At 44.2% G+C, this 22,392-nt stretch overlaps 1 protein-coding gene across 9 annotated transcripts in view; it reads left to right on the forward strand.

Moving 5' to 3' along the window:
• Window positions 1–22,392, forward strand: part of Slc44a5 (solute carrier family 44 member 5) — a 290,304-nt gene that overhangs the window by 52,783 nt on the left and 215,129 nt on the right. For 6 of the 9 annotated variants that reach the window (XM_076575270.1, XM_042280176.2, XM_076575269.1 and 3 more), the window contains exon 2: window positions 10,337–10,420. Coding sequence is in view for 5 of the 9 variants with exons in the window: in XM_042280176.2 (XP_042136110.1) it covers window positions 10,408–10,420 (13 nt within the window). In the remaining 4 variants the exon portion in view is untranslated. Of the gene's footprint in view, window positions 1–10,336; window positions 10,421–15,554; window positions 15,622–22,392 lie in introns of all 9 variants that reach the window. The other 3 variants (XM_076575272.1, XM_076575271.1, XM_076575276.1) reach the window with 1 other exon arrangement.

Here is a 22,392-nt window from a genome sequence, read left to right on the forward strand (position 1 = left end):
AACAGAGAACATCGTGAAGGAAACCCTTTGTGAAGGAGCAGGATTAGAAGAGTGTGAGACAGTGTGAGGAACATTCTGGAACATTTCCATTCATTTGAGAAACTACCATACATGGTACCCTAGTTAGCCTTGTCAACTTGACACAGCCTAGAGTCATCTGGGGAGGAAGTCTCCGTAGCTAGAGTTTTCCTGTCTTGCCCACAGTCAGGACAAATCTCTATCACCCGCCAGTCCCACAGCCACTCAGACCTGACCAAGTAAACACAGAGACTTATATTGCTTACAAACTGTATGGCAGTGGCAGGCTTCTTGCTAACTGTTCTTATATCTTAAATTAATCCATTTCCATAAATCTATACCTTGCCACATGGCTTGTGGCTTACTGGCGTCTTCACATGCTTCTTGTCATGGTGGCGGCTTGCAGTGTCTCCCTCTGTTTTCCTGTTCTCTTCTTTCTCCTCTCTGTTAGTCCCGCCTATACTTCCTGCCAGGCCACTGGCCAAGCAGTGTTTTATTTATTGACCAATCAGAGCATTTGACATATAGACCATCCCATAGCACTTCCCCTTTTCTTTTTTCTTTTTTAAAAGGAAGGCTTTAACTTTTACATATCTCCAAAGCCAACTTGGTATATTTGGGAATTTGGGCGTAGCGTCTCTTACTACTTCCTGCTGGAGGGGGGCGCTGTATCTTATGGGGACACACAAAAAATTTTAGGATTATGGAGTAGTCCGTGAGGGTGTATTGTCTGAGCCAGTTGCCTTGAAATGGTTCTGGATGTTGGAACATCTGGGCCATGGTGTCATCGGAGACCTTTAAGGGGGTCTTGGCTGGTCAAACCTGATGTATCTTAATCTGGAACAAATCCATAGCCTCTGGCTTTCTGTGGAAACAAAAGCAGAGCCTCCTTTCCAAAGCAACATATTCTTACATCCAAATTTTGTAGTCAAGGTACCTTTAAAATATACATTTTGGCATAACTCAACAGCTTTTTATTTTCAGTTACGAATATCAAAGAGAACATAATCTAGATTTTCTGTGTGGTAGCCATCTTTATGTGGCTTATTTTTTATATTACCTTGAGCCTATTGCTTTAAACTGCAGCCTTCTAAGGCTGAAATGGAGCTGTGGCTGCTGGCTCCACCCACTTCAGCTTCCCAACATGGTGGTGGTACATTTTCTGCCAGCTCTGGGAGCCATCAACTCTCAGAAATAGTGGGTCTATGTTTCTATCAAAGCAGTGTGTAGCCCAGAAACCCCTTTTTTTGTTTTGTACTAGCAAAGGCTAAATCCATGAAGCAGCTTAATGTGCCACTTGCAGAGGCCTCATTCATGCTGTACTGCAGGTTGAGCGTGCATGCCAGGAACCATATAGTAGCCCAAACACGCAGGCTGCCACTAGCTTGAAAGAGACAACTAGGAACTGTTTTTAGCTCCGTTTTAGAATCTTTTTACTCAGGTTTTAGGTGGAAACTCGTGCCAACACGTTGGGCGCCATTTGTAGGTAGAGTTTTCCTGCCTTGCCCACAGTCAGGACAAATCTCTGTCACCCGCCAGTCCCACAGCCGCTCAGACCCAACCAAGTAAACACAGAGACTTATATTGCTTACAAACTGTATGGCCGTGGCAGGCTTCTTGCTAACTGTTCTTATATCTTAAATTAATCAGTTTCCATAAATCTATACCTTGCCATGTGGCTCGTGGCTTACTGGCATCTTCACATGCTTCTAGTCATGTGGTGGCTGGCAGTGACTCCTTCCTCCTTCCTGTTCCCTCCTTTCTCCTCTCTGTTAGTCCCGCCTATACTTCCTGCCTGGCCACTGGCCAAGCAGTGTTTTATTTATTGACCAATCAGAGCATTTGACATACAGACCATCCCACAGCAAGTCTCAGTGATATTGTCAAGCTTGGGTTGACATTTGGGCGAATGTCTGTGGGGGGATTATCTTAGTTCATGTGGGAAAAAGTCCACTGCTGGCAGCACCATTCTGCAGGCAGCAGGTCTTGAACTGTGTAAGAGTGGAGAAGTGGAGCTGAGCACAAGCAAGCGAGCGTGTGTTCATTTCTCTCTACTCTTGACGATGGAAGAGATGGCTAGCTGTTTGAAATTCCTGCCTTGACTTGTCTGCTGTCGGCCTATAACCTGGAGCTGTAGGATGAAATAATCCTTCTCTCTAAGCTGTCTTTTGTCAGAATATTTTATCACAGCAACAGAAATGATGCTGGAACATGCGATTTAAGAAAACAAAAGGGAGCATTATCGAGATTCTAAAATATTCTGGACACTTTACTGTCTATTTACTCTTTAATATTCACTGTAACTCTGTGGAGTAGTGTACTGTCATATCTGAAGGACCGATTCCAGCCTGGTGCCACAGTGTGTGTGCTGTTCCCCAGGGGACATCTTTGCTCAGCCTCAGAAACAGGGTTACCATGGTCATGCAGAGGTTAACAGGCCCATGCAAATTGATTCTGTCTAAACAAATTTACGGGAGTCTGATTGTGGACCAGAGCATCCATTTACAGACTGTATAGGGAAATTAGGCTGCCAAGTAGAAGAGAATGCGCCTGTTGGCATGTCAGCACGTTCTGTTCCCTGGGGCAGCGAAAGCTTGGGGAAATAAAATTAAGGGCTGCAGGATGCTAAGGGAGTAAGAATTAGAGGGAAGCGAGTTGGACGCTTTTAATAAGGAAATCGTCACGCTGTGCTGGAGCCTAATGTGCCGGTCCACCACAGAAATCTGCTCGTCTGCCTAAGGGATCCCGGTATTGTTTCAGCCATTCAGGCTCTACTCTCTCAGTACAATTCAGATTACGGCAGTTGTGAGCAAATTTTGAGGGCCAGAAACTTTGTACAAAACCTCTGCTTTGGAGTGGGCTGAGCATCGAAAGTGCTGCAGAGGAGAGTCAGAGATGCCACATATGGAATAAAGAAGTGACAGGGCAGTGTTTGTAGCATAGCATGGTGATAGAAACTGATGGAGGATTTGCTGTGTTTGAGGAACTAGTTAAGAATATTAGATGAATTTTCAAATTTTGTTCCTACAACCACCCTATTGGGTTGTTAACAACATATCTCTTTTGTAGATGGTAAATGTAAATGCATGTCAATTAAAATAATTTGCCTAGAAAGTAGTTTCTTAACAGAGAGCTATCTAGATGGGGCATGGACCCCTCAGGGCTAATGTGTTCATGTTTGCATATTTTATTTCTTCTTGAAATTAATTCTTCCTCCAGTTGGGAGTGTCTAGGTAATGATTCATCTCTCTATGCCTCTCCTGCCCTCTGTTCTGATATCAGCAACTCCTGTGTGCTTCATTCCCAGTCGCACGGTGGGCATTTCCCCGTTCTCCGTCTTTGCTGCCTATGCTGGCCAGCTGTGGACTACCAGTCCCTGACCTAGCTAGTTGGCCTTCCCTACTAACCAGTCCCTTGTCTTGAGAATAATGTTTGGATTGATGTAATATTTTCCCTAATGTAGGTTTGATTATTTTAACCCTTTAGAAAGCACATGTTTATAAGTATCTTTCGGTATACTCATAGTTTGCAGCTATCACCAGCCTACAATTCTAGCTTGTTCTCATGATCCTCCGAAAACACCCTCATCCATTTATGGTCAGCTTTATCCATCCTGGTTGTCTTTTGGAAACCAGTAAACTATCTTCTGTCTCTTCAAATTCATCTCTTCTGGGAATACAATGTAAATGGAATCATGCACCCATGGCCTTCTGTGTCTGACTTTCTACACTCGGTATAATTCATTCACAAGGCAGCAGGTGCTAGGACTTCATTCCTTTTCATGGCCAAATGGTGTGCATCACGTGGCTGAGCCATGTCTTGCTTATCCATCATCAGATGATAGATATCTGGGTTGGTCATTGTGACTAATGAGGCCATGAACATTGGTGCACCTGTGTTTGGTTGCCTAGAGAAGTAGCCGATGACAGCAATGATGTTTAATTGTAATCCTCTTATGATGGTGGTAGGGAGGGCGAATGTGAATCTGAGGAGCCAGGCAGGGCCTGGCCAGCCTGTAGTAACACTGTGGGCCGGTGGTTTCCAGACGGTTGGCTTTATGTCTGCATCTTTCCTTAACGTGTCATCCTTATCTGCTTGCCTTGCTACTGTTCTTGGATTCCGCCATGCCTCCTCGATTCAGTGTCTTCATTTGCAAAGTGACAGCACCGAGCTGCCTGTAATCACCAAGGTCTTTTCCTGCTCTGAAGATCTGTGACCCGGGAAGCCATAGTTTTCAAGTCTTGTTGTATGCAATTGATGCTGGCCATTTTTTGATCTCACTGGTGAATGGTTTCTTGAAGTGTGAATTTTCATTAACCCTCTTTAGATGGAAGGACACGTTCTGCTTGGTTGTTTGACTTGGTGAAACTGTATGCTTGGGACCAGTAACTAAAAATAGAACTTCAGAAATAAGTACTTTAGAAATATTTCAATATTAGTACAAAATAGCCTAAATTATTTTTAGCATAGTGGTTGCTTAATAGTAAAATAAAAGGTCTCTAAATTTTAGAAAATTAACATAGCTTCTTTCATTACAAGTATAAGGTCAGTCATTCATGGAGGATTTTGATTCTTACCTGCATGTGAAATTGAACTAGTGGCCCTCAACTTATAGAATTAGTCTAAATTTCCCACATTCTTCAAGACACTATGAAACAACAACAACAAAAAATGAGATAGAGGCACCATGCTGGAGAGTTTTATGTCAACTTTACACAAGCTAAGATAATCTGAGAGGAGGGAACCTCAATTAAGAAAATGCCTCCATAAGATCGGGTTGTAGGCAAGCCTGTTGGTCATTTTCTTAATAAGTGATTGATGGGGAGGGCCCAGCCCATTGTGGATGGGACCATCCCTGGGGTGTGGTCCTGAGTTCTATAAGAAAGCAGGCTGAAGAAGCCATAAGGAGCAAGCCAGTCAGCACACCCCTCCCTGGCCTCTGCATCAGCTCCTGCCTCCAGGTTCTTGCCCTGTTTGAGTTCGTGTCCTGACTTCCTTCAATAATGAACAGTGATGTGGAAGTGTAAGTCAAATAAACCTTTTCCTCCCCAACTTGCTTTTTGATAGTGGTGTTTCGTTACAGCAATAGGAACCCTAGCTAAGACAGGCACACTCTCAAGATTATTAGCAGGAGTCAGTTTTCAGGACTGGGTAGTTAGTATTGCAATAAGACAGGTCTAGTCTTAGGTTATAATTAGAATTCTGAAGCAAGAACAAGAAGTTGCTGTCAACTTTGTGTGAAGTAGGAAATGATTAAGTTGGTAATAGCATATGTGAGCACTGGGTTCTTTTTTTTTTTTTTTTTTTTTTTTTTTTTTTTTTTTTTTTTGGTTTTTCGAGACAGGGTTTCTCTGTGTAGCTTTGCGCCTTTCCTGGGACTCACTTGGTAGTCCAGGCTGGCCTCGAACTCACAGAGATCCGCCCGCCTCTGCCTCCCGAGTGCTGGGATTAAAGGCGTGCGCCACCACCGCCCGGCTGAGCACTGGGTTCTTAACATGCAGCATTGGTAATGCAAAATTGAGTAAAACTGTGATGATGTTTAAAAATAGTTTTAAATAACTTCCTTAAAAAGTCTCAGATATTGACATACAAAGAATAAAGTCACAAGCTAGGGGAACTTTGGAGAAACTGAATGGTTGTATGGAGTGATAAATGTAGATGGAACTTGGAAGGTTGACAGTCACCATTTTGCAGCCATTTTGGAACGATTGACACAGAGGACCATCTGACAGATGCTAAACTTAGAGAACAACATATCTGCATGTTACCCAAGTATGTACCAACGATTGCTTGTTAAAAAGCAAAAAGTGGTAACTTTACAGTGGAGAAACCTGACCACTATCACCTTGTGGGTGGGTCAAAGTTAGTAACCTCAGTGATTTCTGTTGTCAAAAGCTGAGAAATGTTTAACATTATTTATTCAGTACTCCTAGTGAAAATACATGCTTTGAATACAATCAAGTAAAGATATCAGGGCAAAAGGAACATTCTTAAAAATAACTACCTGGCTGCTTTGGAGTTTTTCAGTGTTATTAAAAATGAAGCATGCAAGACTAGTCCAGATGCGGGAGATTGAGAACACATGACAACTGCATGTCATGTGTAAGCTTAGATCGACATCAGAGAAAATTTTGACAAAGGACCTTATTGAAACTACTACAGACACATGAACACAGACTGTGCACTGGATATGTGTGTTGTATGATGTTAACTTCCTGGGTTAGACAAATGCTATGCATGAGAATGGCCTTGTCCTTAGGAAATGAAATATATATGGATTATATATAAATGAAATATATATGGATTAAAAAAAAGTTCCGGATGTAACTATGAAATAACTCAGGAAATGTTTTGTGTCCAGTGTGCTTTTGCTCATGTGTATATGTTAATACATTTAGCATGTGCTTGTGGGTTAGTGTAGTGTGCATATTAGTGTTTGTATGTACATGTTAGTGTGCTGTGTTTTAGTGTGTGTGCTAGTGTGTTACCATGTGTTTGGATGCACATGCTCATGTGGCAAGACGGTAATCGCATGTAGTGGAAGTGGTGACTTTTGCTGAATGTGACTGAAAGGCATGTAGCAGCTGCCACAGCTGCATCATGTACAAGGAGCTGAGACTTCCTGACTCGCAATTCTGAAAGCCGAGAAGTCCAAGACGGAGGCTCTGTGTCTCGCCAGACTGTTTCGCATATTATGACATGCAGACATCACCACATGGAGGAGGGAGAAGAAGTGGACAGAGGCAGGAGGTCAAGAGAGCCTGACTCAACCCATCTGTGAGGTTCTCACTCTCAGACTAATAGTGTCATCCACTCATGAGGATAGAACCATGGCTTACCCCCCTCTTACTACTTTTGAAATGGCAATTACATTTGAGAGACACGAACATTTGTTTTGTTTTTTTATTTAATTAACTTTTTTTCATTTATTTGACATACAGATCACAGTTTCCTCTCCCTCCTCTCCTCCTGTTCCCTCCCCCTTCTCCCATCCACCCCCTCCCCATCCACTCTTCCTCCGAGACACAAAAATTTAAACTATACCATTTTCCAAATCTTGTGTGAGTTTCAAATTATTTCAACATAAAAACTTTAAGAAGATGTAGGTGTGGTTATTAACCTTTGCCTGAGGACAGTGTTCTCTTTGGCTCAAGTCATCGGGACACAGAAAGCATTGGACAGAGCTGGATTTGAGTGAGCTCACTTTAAGTATAATTAAGTCTATCAGTATATTTTGTAAAACAAGATTTTTCTTGGAATAACCCTCCTAGTGGATTATACACTTTGTAGACAGCTTATCTCAGAAACATTAACAAGGTTCAATTGCATGTCAGGAAGTTCGCTAGGCACCAGCCCCAGGGAGAAGTCTGAGTCCTGGCTTCAGGTTATTGACAGCTGGCAAAGACGACTGCTGGGATGGGTAGGCAGGGTGATGTGACAAGGAGAACACGGAAAAATAGCAGTGGATGCAATAATCAAGATGAATTTGGGGCAGGTGCAGTAGAGAGGCGCGACAGGAAGGTAGGGCCTTTCCAGCTGGTGGTGTGGAGGGGTGTAGAGAGAGGGTTCCATGCAGAGGGACTACCAAGCTGAAGCAGGTGCAGACAAGAACTTGGGGCTCATTTTATGTCACAAAAGTATAGCCCAGCCTTCCAACTTTCAGTGTGAAATAACAGAAAATAATAAGATTTTAGTTTGGTTATATAAACCCATAAGACATTAGGGTAGTCTAAAAGTTAACACTAGAGTGTGTATGGCGCAAACTGGCCTTTGGGGAACTGCTCTAATTGGTTATGATTTGCTATCATTATTACAAATGAGACTCTTTCCTTGACTATTTTTAGTATTTTTATTTATTATTATTGGGTATGTGTATGTATGTATGGACACATGTGTGCTGTGGCACTTGTGAGGTCAAAGGGCAGGAGTTCAAAGGACAAGTTTCCAGAATCAGTTCCCTTCTGCTGTGAGTTGCAAGGATTGAATGCAGGGAATTGGGTGTGTGAAGCAAGTGCTTTTACTCACGGAGGAGTCTCAGCCATTGTTACAGTTTTGATCATGTTTGGACAAGACAACCCCCCCCCCTTTTTCTGGGTGTGAGGGTGTGACAGAGGGCAAGGAGTGGGGGATGAGAACATAGGGAAATGCGAGGGTCAAGCTGGAACAGAGATGGACTTGGAGGGCAGGGAGGAAGATACCATGATAGATAAGGACATCATGGGAATAGGAAGAGGCAGGGTGCTGAGGAGGCTCTCAGGAATCCACAAAGTTGACCCCACCTTGGTCTGCTGGCAGTGGTCTAGAGGGTGCCTGGACCAGTCTACTCTGGTGACCAGCCTAGCAAATAACCTAGCTGTCATCATAGAGCCTTTGTCCAGTGACTGATGGAGGCAGATGCAGAGACCCACGGCCAGGCACCAGGCTGAGCTCTGGGAATACAATTGATGAGAGAGAGGAGAGATACTGCAGGTGAGGGACAGTGAGATCACAGTGGGAGGACGTGCAGAGATGACTGGCCACACTAGTGGAAGCCCATGAACTGTGGACTGGTGGCTGTGGAGCCCCATGGGACTGGACTAGACCCTCTGGATATGGAAGTAGGAAGACAACCCCTTTTTAAGAATAGAAATTCTTGCCGGGCGTTGGTGGCGCACGCCTTTAATCCCAGCACTCGGGAGGCAGAGCCAGGCGGATCTCTGTGAGTTCGAGGCCAGCCTGGGCTACCAAGTGAGCTCCAGGAAAGGCGCAAAGCTACACAGAGAAACCCTGTCTCGAAAAACCAAAAAAAAAAAAGAATAGAAATTCTTAGAATTCTTGTGAGTCACATCTTTGAGCACTTCCTATTTGGCTGATCTCACTTTGAGAGCCCTGAGTGACAGAATGGAGTCATATTTTCATAAAAACATAATTTACAATTTGCTACTAAAAAAGAGATATTTTGTTTTTAATTGCTGTAATTGGTTTGTATTATTAAAATGACAGCAAAAACAGTGAAAAGCAAATGCCAAACACAAATGATCACCTTTGATTTTTAAAGCTCAGTAGTCTTGATAGGCATAGTTTACACAAGCTTGTAAGTAACATGTTCAGATAAGTATGTGGGCAGAGGGCCACATGAACAGCCTACTGTAAATGAAGTAAAAAAGGCCAGCACAAAAGTGTTCACTTTCAATAGCAGATAAAATAGTAATTTATGATAGGCCACTTCTGGCCTATGAAATTAGATTTCATAGAAGTTATGGATGAGTGTTTTCAACAACAAAATCCTTGAAACTGTCTCAGTATCCAGTAGCATGGAAACAGTTAAGTAATAAATGCATTGAACTTATTTTATTTTTAATTATGTGTATATCTGCATGGGTATGTGCATGAGGGTGTAGTACCCATGGAAGCCAGAAGAGGGCAGTAGATCCTGAGCAGAAGTTACAGAGGCTGTGAGGCACCAGATGAGGTGCTGGGAACTGAACTTGGGTCCTCTGAAAGAACAGTGTGCACTCTTAACCGCTGAGCCCCATTGTTGTGAAGAATTTAAAATGATACAAAAGTTTATGCTGTCATGTTAAGTGTAGAAAGCAGCAAACCAGACATGTACTTTCAGCTTTGTTGAAACACACAGACACTCTAGATAACAACCCTGTGCTATGGGAAGTGCTAGAATGTTGGAGGTGAGAACTGATGAATATCAGATGGAAACCGTGCTACTTTTGTGGTTTTGCTGAAATTATGCCAAAATAGAAAGCTAAGAGATACATATAGAAAAAAGTACTGAAAGGCAAAAACCCAAAAATTTCAGCACTGGTTCCATGATTTACGTGTATGTAAATATTATAAGGTCATTATTTTATATAATAAGTAAATACTAATCAAAATAGAAAAAAACCTTCCTCATAAAATTGAAGGAAACACATGCACCAAAATAAAAAATCAGTAAAGTCAAAAGTTAATGCCATCCACTCCAATGAATGTGTTAATCAGCTGGCAAACGAGACTCAAAATTAGTGTCAGTGCTAGACAAAGGGTGTGTGGGGGTGGAAGGCAGGGAAACTCAAGGGTTAGGGGCGCACTTCACAGGTGCCATGTGAGGTGTGAGGGGGCTGGGATGAGCTCAGCAGCCTGCATGGGCCGTCCCAGCTCCCTAATAAAGAGAAGCTGCCCCTCCACAGACAGCAGATGTCCAGTGTCGTCTTTGTTAATGTCTGGGCTTTAGGAAGCATACACAGGTCAGAGGAGGAGATGGGTGTCTTCCTGGGAGGCTGTTTCTGGATGAGTGAAAATCACTGGCATTCGATAACCATTTTCGTACTTGTTTTTATCACAGACTCCTTTCTAAGCAACTCGAGTTTGCTGTGATTCAGTTCAGGCCTTCTGCAGAGACAGCCGCTTACCTTAATGAGTGACACAGGTAATCACCCACCGCAGCAAAGCCTCTCTTGCTCTCTTTGTGTTAATTATTCGTCTTCATTCAGTGTTACCTAAGGACAAGCGAAACCAAGAGTATGCATCCTGGTGTCACCCAGAGTGCCCCCAAATGCCTGCAGTGACTCTGTCTTTCCTACCTGACACCACACTTCCCTCCCACAACTGGGGTTCACTGCAGTGGTTTCTGGGAATAGACAAACAGCAGCTTCTCCCACCTCTATGAACAAGATGTACAAGATGCATATTGACCCATTCCTCTCAGGTCAGACCAGAGAGGCAGAGGATTCTCAGTAGATGCGCCAGCCCAGGTTAGGGGTAGACACTGGATACAGGGTTTGGGACATGCAGGGAGCAATTGGCCAGGTTAGCCCAAGGGTTATTGGAGGAGAGGCCGTGTGGAAAGTGTATAGAGAGGCTTATGCCTGAGTTCCAGCAGGGAGGACACATCAAAGGGGCATTAGTATGGCGATGTATGGTATGGGAGTAGAGACAATGGTCCTGTAAGAATGTGGCCACGACATGAGCTGATTTTGATGCTGTGACCACTTATGAGCTGTGAGTGACTCTAAAAAAGAGGGGTGCAGCAGCATGTGTTGAAGGCCTCTTTGGAAACTGACCACAGGTAAGGGGGAATCTGGAATCTGGAACAGAGAAGATGGGTAAACAGGGCTGCAGACTCAGTGGACACACATCTAAAGTCTGGAGTGACAGAGGAGGGGCGGATAGAGTGGCTGTAGTACAGCCTTGTATTTAGGGAAGTTTGTGGATGGTAGAGGCATTGGGGAAAGATGAAAGACACAGATCCACACAGCAGGCAGGGTGTCTGGAGGCCAGATAACGTGTGTGCTGGCTGGTTTGTGTGTCAACTTGACACAAGCTAGAGTCAGCAGAGAGGAATGAGCCCCAGTTGAGATCCAGCTGTAAGGCATTTTCTCAATTAGTGATCAATGGGCAAGGGCCCAGTCCATGATGGGTGGTGCCATCCCTGGGCTGGTGGTCCTGGGTTCTATAGGAAAGCAGGCCAGGCAGTGGTGGTGCACACCTTTAATCCCAGCACTCGGGAGGCAAAGCCAGGTGGATCTCTGTGAGTTCAAGGCCAGCCTAGTCTACAGAGCGAGATCCAGGACAGGCACTGAAACTACACACAGAAACCTTGTCTCGAAAAATAAACAAATAAACAAACAAAAAAATAAAAAGCAGGCTGAGCAAGTCATGGGGAGTAAGCCAGCAATCAGCACCCATTCATGGCTTGTACATCAGCTCCTGCTTCCAAGATCCTGCCCTGTTTGAGTTCCTGTCCTAACTTCCTTGAGTGATGAACAGCAATGTTGAAATGTAAGCCAAATAAACCCTTCCCCCCCCCCCCCCCCGAAAAAGAAGCATGCTGTTGGAGTTCTGGAATCAGGGTATGACTGTGATCGGACCTTTTTCTAGGCCTTGTCCATTATTTATTTAATGGTCACCTCTTTTCTTCAAATATTTAACAGTGTAGAAGACATCATAACTTTCACCATTGCACACAAATCTTTTATTTTTATTTTAGCATCTGCTTTAAAAAAAGAAAAAGAAAAAACCTCCCACTAATCACTGCTTCTGCTAGTGTCTGCTGAATGTCAAGTAGCTTACATGCCTTTTGACTTTAAGCTGATCCATGATTTTCTCTTTAGCATTTATGAGTCACATTCTTTGAGATGAAGTCATTGCTCAACCTATTTAATGAAGACTTTTGTTTATTTGATATTTCATTGTGCTGTTGGGGATCAAATTAGGGCCGTGTATATCCTGGGAAACTAATCTTTTACTGACCTGCCTTCCTAGATCTTTCTTTTTTGCTTTAAAAATCCCCTTTTGTGGGGGTAGTTTTTATACATACAATAAAAAAGCATGTTGACTAGGAATCTGTAGCGAAATCTACGCATTGTAACAAAGATCTCAGACCAGAGGACAGGGCTTCCACACTCACTAGAGCAGGGCAAAGACCCCAGCATTACCACCTGCATCCAGTGTCAGCAGGAAATACCAGTAAGCAACAAGTGACCTGTGCAGCTACCCTTGACATGAAATAAGAGAAACACATCAAAAACAGTGACCAGGGATTTATACAGACAGCATGGACAGATGGGGCTGTGTGCAGAGTAGAAATTCTAAATAAATACCCACATGTATTGTGGTTTGAATGAGAAATGTCCCCCATAGGCCAAGGTTTGAACACTGGGTCCCCAGATGGTGGTTCTGTTTGGGAAGGTTATGGAACCTTCAGGAGATGCCACCTGGAAAGAAATGGGGCCGGGCATTAAAGCTGTCAGCCTGACCCCATTTCTTGGTCACTCTTGGCTTTCTGAGTGTGGATGCAATGTGGCCAGCCAGTTGCTCCTGCCTGACTCCTGCCAGGATGGACTGTGTGCCCACTAGAACTGTGACCCAAACCCAGTTACCTTTGAGTTACCTTTGTCAGGGTGTTTTGTCACAGCAGTAGAGAGGTAACTAAGACAGGGCACGTGAAACCGCGGCATGGAAAAAGTTCTAGCTATGTGACTGGAGTGTATTACAGAGACGCATTCAGGATTTTGATGCCATTGTAGATTGGTGGATATTGGTGACGTCATGAATATGTCTTTTGAATTTGTCAGGGCATGTTGTGTATAATAAATGCCCACCAGGACAAGTCTTGAGAATAGTCAGGGAGAAGGTGTCCTGGGTAAGTGTGGTCCCAGCATCTAGAGCAGGTCAGTGCATCTTGCTCCCATCTCAGAATGCACAATTGCTCCTGTGAATGAGGAGTGGGCACAGAGAAGACACCAGTGTCCTGTACAGAGATCCCAGGCAACCTATGGTCTGAGGGACACAAGGAATGCTAATGTCGGAGGGGATGAAGATGAGGCTCAGGCAAACCAGTTAGCACCAACAATTGCTTCAGAGAGAAAGAATAAATTTTGCCCAAATTGATGTGAATTTTATGTTCCGAGGTTGTGTGCTTGCAACAAAGGCAATAGACATTTAAATTGGGTTTTCAAGCTGGCAGCCTCCCACATTTTCTACTTTAGCTAAATGGAAATGCCACAATTCCCTCTTTATGTCTCCAGTTGAAAGAAAGTTATTATGGCAGTCTTAAGAGTCCACTGAGGATTTATTTGTATTAACATCTTAATTTTGCTAAGTGCTGTGTGCTTTTTTTCACTGCTGTCAGGAGATCGCTGGGAGAGGACATTGTAGTGTAAAAGTTGAGAATTAGCATCATAAGTAGTATTTCCAAAAGCAAGAAGCTATCTTCCTGTAATCTACATTCATCTGTGCATCTGTGTATTTAAACCAACACCCTCCCCATCTCCGTGTGTGTGTGTGTGTGTGTGTGTGTGTGTGTGTGTGTGTGTGTTCCAGCAGTCACACGTTCTCTCAAGAAATACGCTGTTGTACAAAATAGAAAATAGAAACCCACATGTTTAGGTAGACTCAACAGGGCTAAAAATCATGAAAATCAAACAGAAGGGCCCCAGGAATGAAGGTAAAGACTAGAGCACCTTTTCCTCAACTCCAAGACTAACAGTTGATTTAGATCCATTTCTTTTTTCTCCTAGCTGCTATTCTTCTTTTTCTATTTCTTTAGAATTCTATTTCTATTAGATATGATTTTATTTTTTAATCACTTATGCCAACACTGGCCTATTTCAGAACACGTAAAACCATCATATCTTGGCTTAGCTGACTGCTTCTTTCTTTGGGCTTCATGCCATGTCACATGTGCATTAGCTGCATCTTGTTATTGTCTTATAATTATGTTTCCATTGCTGTCCTCCTCATGAAATAGGATTCTAAAGAAAGAAATCTTCATGTCCTCATGTCTACAGTGAGTAGAACAATGCCTGAGTTTCCTCTCTTCCTCCCTTCTTCCCTCCCTCCCTCCTTCCCTCCCCTTCCCTCCTTCCTTCCCTCCCTCCTTTCCTTTCCTCCCTCCCTCCCTCCCTCCCTCCCTCCCTCCCTCCCCTCCTTCCCTCCCTCCTTCCTTTTTTTCCCTGTCTTCCCAACAGCCTGCCCACAGGCCCACCTCCTGTGGGTCCCTGGTAGTTACACTCAGGTTGATGACATAGCAGGACATGCCTGCTGCTGTTCCTGGCCATAGGACTGTCCCTGCCCACTCTCTTAGAGGGTAACAGGTGTCCCTGCCATTTGCTTGCCAAACTGTGCGTATTTCCTTCCCACTCAGTATGGCGTGCTTTCAGGGAGCACAACCAGGCACTGTTGGACAGGTGAGGAGAACAATTCTGAGACCCATGTGTTATCTGACACAAATAAGGCAGATAACGAAGAACCACTCATCTTCCTCCCTCCCTTTTCTACCATGGTGGGGTTTGTGAAAACAGAAATGAAGGAGCAGCCTGCTTCAGCAGAACCAAAGCCTCATGATGGCATCACTTTGCAAGGTTCACCTCTGAGATTGCAGTTACAATCTATTCCGACTCTACTCGGGATTATATACAGGGATAGCAGCTGTTTCCAATCAACAATCAAAGTCCAGTCACACTGGTGATCCATTGGCATGCTTCGCTTAAGCCTTACCCAGCAGGGTTTTGAGACAGGGTCTTCCTGTGTAACCCAGATTTGCCCCAAACTATGACCCTTCTGCTCCTGCTAACAGAACACTAGGTTCTTGTAGGAAGTGATAAGGCACTTATAGGAAGTGCCATCACAACTACCTTTAAATACATTTTGATAGATTATTTTTCTTTGATAGAAAAAGGTAATGGAGAAATGGAATTAATTTTTATTTAATTTCTATCATGGGTTAAGTGTTTTTATTGGGCAGTTTTCCTGTGTATTTTTCTGCAATCCTCAGGTTACAGGAACTGAACTCTTAACATGATTATTTCAGAGTAAATTAAAAAAAATTGGCCTCAGACATGGGAATTAATTTGCTTATAGCTATAAGAGCTGAGAAGTGACCCTAAATCAAATTGTTTGTCTTCTCAAAATATCTCTGTACCTCCCGCTCCCACAGGCTCTCTTTCCCTCGACCCTCGCCCTTCATTGCTCCCACTCATGTCCAGGTTGTTTATGTAGATCTCAGCCATTTCTCCGTCATTAGGCGATCCTCGTGTATTTCTTGGGGTCCTGTTTTCCAGGTAGCCTCCCTGGTGATGTGAGTACCAGTCCAGTCATCCTTGTTCTACCTCTAGTATCCTCCTATGAGTGAGTACATACCATATTTGTCTTTCTGAGTCTGGGTTACCTCACTCAGGATGATTTTTTCCTAGATCCATCCATTTGCCTGCAAACCTCATGATGTCATTGTTTTTCTCTGCTGAGTAGTATTCCATTGTGTATATGTGCCATGATTTATTTATCCATTCTTCAGTTGAAGGGCATCTAGGTTGTTTCCAGGTTTTGGCTATTACAAACCAGGTGGATCAAGAACAGAGAGGGAGAACAAGGAATAGGAGACCATGGTAAATGAAAAACACATGAGAAAAGGAAGAAACAAAGTGCTAGAGAGGCCCATAGAAATCCACAAAGATACTCCCATGGGGTATCTACCATGGGACAAATATACAAATAAAAGGAAACACATGAACTATGAACCAATAGCTGAGGAGCCCCCAACTGGATCAGGCCCTCCGGATAAATAAGATAGTTGATTAGCTTGATCTGCTTGGGAGGCATCCAGACAGTGGGACTGGATCCTGTCCTCAGTGCATGAACTGGCAGTTTGGAACCTGGGGCTTATACAGGGACACCTGGCTCAGCCTGGGAGGAGGGGACTGAACCTGCCTGGACTGAATCCACCAGGTTGATCTCAGTCCTTGGGGGAGTCTTTGCCCTGAAGGAGATGGGAATGGGGGGTGGGCCGGGGGTAAGGCGGGGAGGGTGGGGAGTGGGGAAGTGGGAGGGGGGAGAACAAGGGAATCCATGGCTGATATGTAAAATTAAATTTAATAAATAAATTAAAAAATATCTCTGTACCTACCATGTTGGGGAGCAGCATGCATTCAAAGAGCTTGGATTTTGTAATGAATCAGCAGTACCTTAATGGCCTTTGGTGGCTATGAATGGTATCTCAAGTGCCAACCAGAAGTGTTTCTGCTGGGTGAGCAGAGCCCGTCCCCTTTTCCAGCTGTGCTTCACAGAACTGGGTCATCTGGGCAAAACGGCCACCATGGTCATTGGCTCAGCTGTGCCAGCTTACAGAAGATCATCACAGCTGACTTGCTGACTACTGACACTTTCTTAGACTAGGAGGACTAGAGAGCATCACTGGATCTTCACCTGAATATCCAGCCCTCCATCCAGCTGTGCATTTCTGTTATACTTGCATGTGTCCTCTGGGTCGCAGAAGCTACTAGAGTGTAGACCAGGACAACTTGATGGGAAGGGACATCATCTAGGTAGCTGTGGGGAAGTCATCATCCACGCTGGATGAAGACCTTCTGTTGAGGCTGCTTTGGAGATCACCACACTCCTGCCAGCAGCCCCTGGTCCACACTCTCTAAATAAGCTCCATAAACTCATGGCTTCCACATGATGAACCCTGGTGGAATCATACTTTGGTTTGTGGTTGGAACTTTAGGAGGAGGGGGTAGATGCTATTTATATGTCCTTCAGGAAGGAGTCTCTCAACAGTGTGTTGACTGAAAAGTGATTAATTTTGGGTTTGGGAACAATTTGGCTAGAAAGTGGAGTGCTCCAGGTCCATCTTCAAGAAGGACTGACCTACTATCTGGAAGCCATGACTGTTCTGTTTGTTTAAAGGGTCTATGCCCTGAATAACTTTATTGGGATTTGGCTATAACTCTTGATTTTGTTGCATCCCTGTGATCCTGGGCTGGTGAAATGAGAATTGACATGGCCTTCTCTGTTCTCTGAGCCAGTGAGCTTGTGGTAGGACTATTTCAGGGCCACTGGGACTCTCACTGCTCTTTCCAGCTGGTACGACAGTCTCCCATGGAGCAGGCACCCTGCAAATCCTGGGCCTCAGCAGTCTGTTGCAACATTCCTTTATGGCCTGTGGCAGGTGCCTGCAGCAAAGCAGCGACTCTCCTCCTGTTCCCTTAAGGATGGGTGGGGTTCACCCTCCTGGGGTGAAAGTCTGCAGCTAGAACCCACTGCTAGGACTGTGACAGATGACACAACTGCTCTAATGTGTTGACTATGAAGCCACACACTGTTGGTGGTCGTCATGGCATCCTTGGTTAGAGCAGATGCAGTCTCTAGATATATGAGATGATGTGGGGTTTCGTCTCTTCAGAAAACCAGCTTCAGTTATCTCGAACTTAAAACCAGGAAGTGGAATTACAAACGTGAAGTGGACTTACCCGCTGGTGAGGTGCCCATTGGCAGGCTCATCCTGGCTCTGTTGTGAAGGTGACTGTGGTCATTTGGAAAGGGCCTCTGGAAAAGTCACAACCCCAAAATGTGAGTGTTGTTTTCATGGTGGTGACATGGTCTTCATTTATAGGACGGCAGATGTTCGTCTGCCTCTGCTCTTTAGATTCCCCTCTAATGTGACTTTTCTTAAAATTTAAATTTAGTGTTAAAACCATGTTCAAAAGAGTGCTTTGTGATTATTGAGAGGAAGAAATCACCTAACACTACATAAACTATGTTACTTCAGGACTGGAGTTGAGCCCAGTTTCTAGTAATGATGAAGATTCCCCCACCTCTTTCTGGAACAGTGGAGTTATAATATTCTGTTTTGCCTATTTTCAGTCATGACACATTCTAGGTTTAAGTAAATAAACTAAACTGGAAAATGACAGGCTGACCAACCCTGTCTGCCACTCTACTGAAAGCTGTCATTTTTCATTTCGACATTGTATTCATGAGCGTTAATATGAAGGCCCTCTGTCATTGGTAGCTCATGTTTTGATTGCTTTGGAATGGGAATTTATGAATTTTAGAAATGGATTAAAATATAAGGGCAAGTATTCCTGGATAAAAAGTCACAAGGCTGGTTCTGTAGTGTGTGTGTGTGTGTGTGTGTGTGTGTGTGTGTGTGTGTGTGTGTTTGTGTGCGTATGTGTGTGGGTATATATGTGTGTTTGTGTGTATGTGTGTATATGTGTGTTTGTGTGTGCATGTGTGTGAGTGTATGTGTGTGTTTGTGTATGTATGTGTGTGTGTTTGTGTGTATGTGTGTTTGTGTGTGCATGTGTGTGAGTGTGTTTGTGTGTATGTGTGTTTGTGTGTGTGTTTGTATGTGTGTATATGTGTGTTTGTGTGTGCATGTGTGTGAGTGTATGTGTGTGTTTGTGTGTATGTGCGTGTGTGCGTGAGAGAGAGAGAAAGAGAGAGAGAGAGAGAGAGAGAGAGAGAGAGAGAGAGAGAGAGAGAGAAGCCACATTTCTCAGCATCAGTTTTCTTTGTTTATAGAAGAAAGGTGATTATACTATGCTAGCTTGACAGCTGGGTGTCCTCTTCTTTGTCATTCCTAATGGGCTGGTCATGTCTTTGTGGCATGTTGAGCAGGGACAGTGATAGGGAAGGAAGTGTCTTGCAGACCCAGCTAGCAGGAGGGATGGGACAAAGACAGTAAATATTGGTCTCCTGTGAATTTGACAGACTCTGGGTTGACTAGCTGCTGCTTTCGTGATATATTCTTATTTTTCCCACTCAGGAACTACTCTTCTTAAGGAGATTGGAAGTTTGAAACCAAGGAAGCCCAGCCTTTTTGAGATCATTGGGCAAGTCTGAGCCAATTTGCATCAAGGTGTAAATTGTAAAATGTAAATTGCCATGTTTAGTTTGTGAGGGCAATGTGAGTAACTAGTGGTGAGATCTCTCTATTGCTTCCTGTATGGTCTGTTTCCCATGCAGTTCTTGTTGCAGGAATACCACCACCTCCCTCCACAAACCCCTTAGATAGTGCTCACTGCACTGATTCCGTGTCAGGTGTCAGAGCTGAGCTGTGCCTTAGACACAGTGAGGAAGAGAGACATTCAGATGTCTGCAGTCGTAGAGTCATAAGTAGGCAAAGAATCTCAGATGATGGAGACCTTGAGCAGGGCCAAAGGAAAATGGATTGACTAGATAGAGGCCTTTTAGATCTGGGACAGAATTTGAGTAAAACATGAAATAAGACATGAGCACAATTTGTAACGATAAATGGGAAGTAGAAACTGTCAAGTTTCCATAGGAAACACTGATTAAAATACCATTAAGTTAACATTTACTTATCCCTTTACCTAATCAGCCCTGTTTGGGTGGTTCTCACATGTCAGATCCCATATTAGACACTGGGGATATGGCTCTTAGCAAAAAGGACAGAGTTTTCACCTGATAGTGCTGTATCCTCGTGGAAGGAGACTGTAAACAGAGCAACAAGTGAGGTGTGCAGCATTCCAGCAATAATGGTGAAGAAGAAAAATAAAGCAGGAGAGGAAATGAGCTGGGAGTGGGGGGGTGGGCAGGGTGGTGCAGGGTGGCGTGGTGGTTGCAGTTTTAGGTGGAAGAAGGTAATACTGGGCAAAGCTGAAATCCCACCAGCCTGCTAAGGGAGCACATACCTGAACTGTTTAACTGCATCAACTCTGGACATAAAGTGATGTCCCTAAAGTTGTCAAGGCTGAGGGTCTTAGTTAGGGGTTCTATTGCTGTGAAGAGTTGACCATGGCAACTCTTATAAAGGGAAACATTTAATTGAGGTGATGGCTTACAGTTTCAGAATTTAGTCCATTTTCATCATGGCAGGGGTCATGGGGGAGTACAGGCCGACATGGTGCCGGCTGCATCGTGATCAAAAGGCAACAGGAAGTAGACCATGACACTGGGCAGTGTCTTGAGCATATAGGAGACCCCAAAGCCCACCCCCACAGTGACACCCTTACTCTAACAAGGCCACACCTCCTAATAGTGCCACTCCCTTTGGGGGCCATTTTCTTTCAGGCCACCACACCGAGACCACAGTGAAGCAAACGCTGGGTTCCCAGAGCTTGCATTTCTAGTTTCTGACAGGCTTTAAGAAGTTTTCCAAAAGCTCTTATTTTAGAGCTAGAAGGATATTTATTGATCAGTCAAAACTCGAATGTGACCAGTGAGCTGGCTCAGCAGGTAAAGGTGCTTGCCTCCAGGCCTGACAAGCTGAGTTCGATCTCCAGTATCCACACAATAGAAGGGAAGAACAGATCCCCAGAAAGTATCCTCTGACCTCCATAGGCATATCCTGGTACATCTGCTCTTGCCCCTGGTTAAATAAATGAAATGATGATAATTAACCTCAAGGGTGTTTGATAATCACCTGGAGAGCTTGTTAGAACTCTGATTTCTGAGTTGTACCCCCAACATTTTTATTAAAAAGGTTGAGTGAGCTCAGAGTTTGTGTTCTAACACATCTTCATGTGATGCTGTCACTGATGATGTGGTTGACACTGGGGGTGACTGGTCTGGTGTAGAGGAAGTCACTTGTGAGCTGCCTCCCTCAGAAGGTGGAGAGCTCAGCTTGGGTTTGTTGGGGCTGGCTGTGTTCTGGACTATGGTGTGCCAGGGTTAAACACCTGTTGCTCTGTTCCCATCCTCATTTTGCAGGTAAGGAAACTGGTCTCAAGAAATCAGCCCGTGTTTGAGCTCAGCATTCTGCACATCGTTTTGGTATTCATTTATCTGGTTCTTGATTATATAAGGCCAGAGGCTTTCAGTCTACTTCTCGTATAAAAGGTTCAATAAATGTCTATTGTTGAGTGATTAATGTAGTGGGAAAAGGGTACTGAAAGCTTTAGCTGCCATTGGGAATCCAATTGCCAAGGCAGTATTTCAGGAAGGCTCCTTGTTAAGGAGGGTAAGAAACGGAACCTGGAGATTGCAAGAGGGTCATTCCCATAACAGCAGTGGTTCTTAACCTTCCTGATGCCGAGACCCTTTAATACAGTTCCTCATGCTGTGGTGACCTCCAACCATAACATTATTTTTGTTGCTACTTCGTAAGTGCAATTTTGCTACTGTTATGAATCATAGTGTGAATATCTGTGCTTTCCAGTGGTCTTAGGCAACCCCTGTGAAAGGGTCACGACCCACAGGTTGAGAACCAGTAGGGCCTTTGCAGGAAGGGTGGCAGACACCAGCAGCACTGGCCCCACCTACAGTGGAATGAGGACTGTGGGTCCTCCCAACTCCTCACCCAGAGCTGTGTGTTTTTCAGCTCCAAGGGCAGGAGGTGGGGGTGGGGCTGGGGACATGGGGAATGTTCCCTAAGAAGCTCTGTTTCTGGGCATATGATCAGTTCCCAAGCATTGCCCTAGAGGGCTGAGCAGGTCACCTGTGCCTCAGACATGTTCTTTGTGGTATTAGCTCATAGAACTAAGAGGCATTCAGTGGTCAAGAACATTTTGGCAATCATGTTGCTGAACACAATAAATATGCGTACTTTAAAATTTTTCAGTTAAAAATCTCAAAAAATTGAAAAGATCTGGCTAACAGCAGCAGGTTAAGTTCAGGCAAACAAAGCTAGATAGCATTTTCATGGCCTGACTTCTTTCATGTCTTCAGTATGTGCATGTACCTTCCCAGTCCTCCATCAGGGGCCTGTGTAGCCGCTTCTACGTTCACTGATCACAGGAATTGTGTGGGTAGCTTCCTATGCTTATATTGTGATGAGTGCATCATGATACAGCTGTAGCAGATTCTTTGGAACTGTGGCTTTCCAAATTTAGTAGGTTTTTAAGACCATGGGAAGGAAACCAAGTTCTACTTCTTAATTGTAGCAGCCGTTCCTTCTCTTTTCAAATGCAAGCTTTTCCATCATGTGTCCAGGTTTTTAGAATACAGGCCACACCTCCAGGCTGGACCCCATGCCTAATGAGGCCTGCTCGGACTTGACGCTCTCACTTTATAGTTCCTGACTCGTCCATGCTCTTTCTCATGTGCAGGGCAGGGTTAAGGGAGTGATGTGGAGCTTCTGCTGCTCTGAAAGGTAGTAAGCAGCAAGCTCTCTCCTGCGTGACTCCTCAGAGGAGAACGTTGGAAAAGCTGCTT

This window comes from Peromyscus maniculatus, chromosome 6, assembly GCF_049852395.1.
Source record: "Peromyscus maniculatus bairdii isolate BWxNUB_F1_BW_parent chromosome 6, HU_Pman_BW_mat_3.1, whole genome shotgun sequence".
Taxonomy (NCBI): Eukaryota; Metazoa; Chordata; class Mammalia; order Rodentia; family Cricetidae; genus Peromyscus; species Peromyscus maniculatus.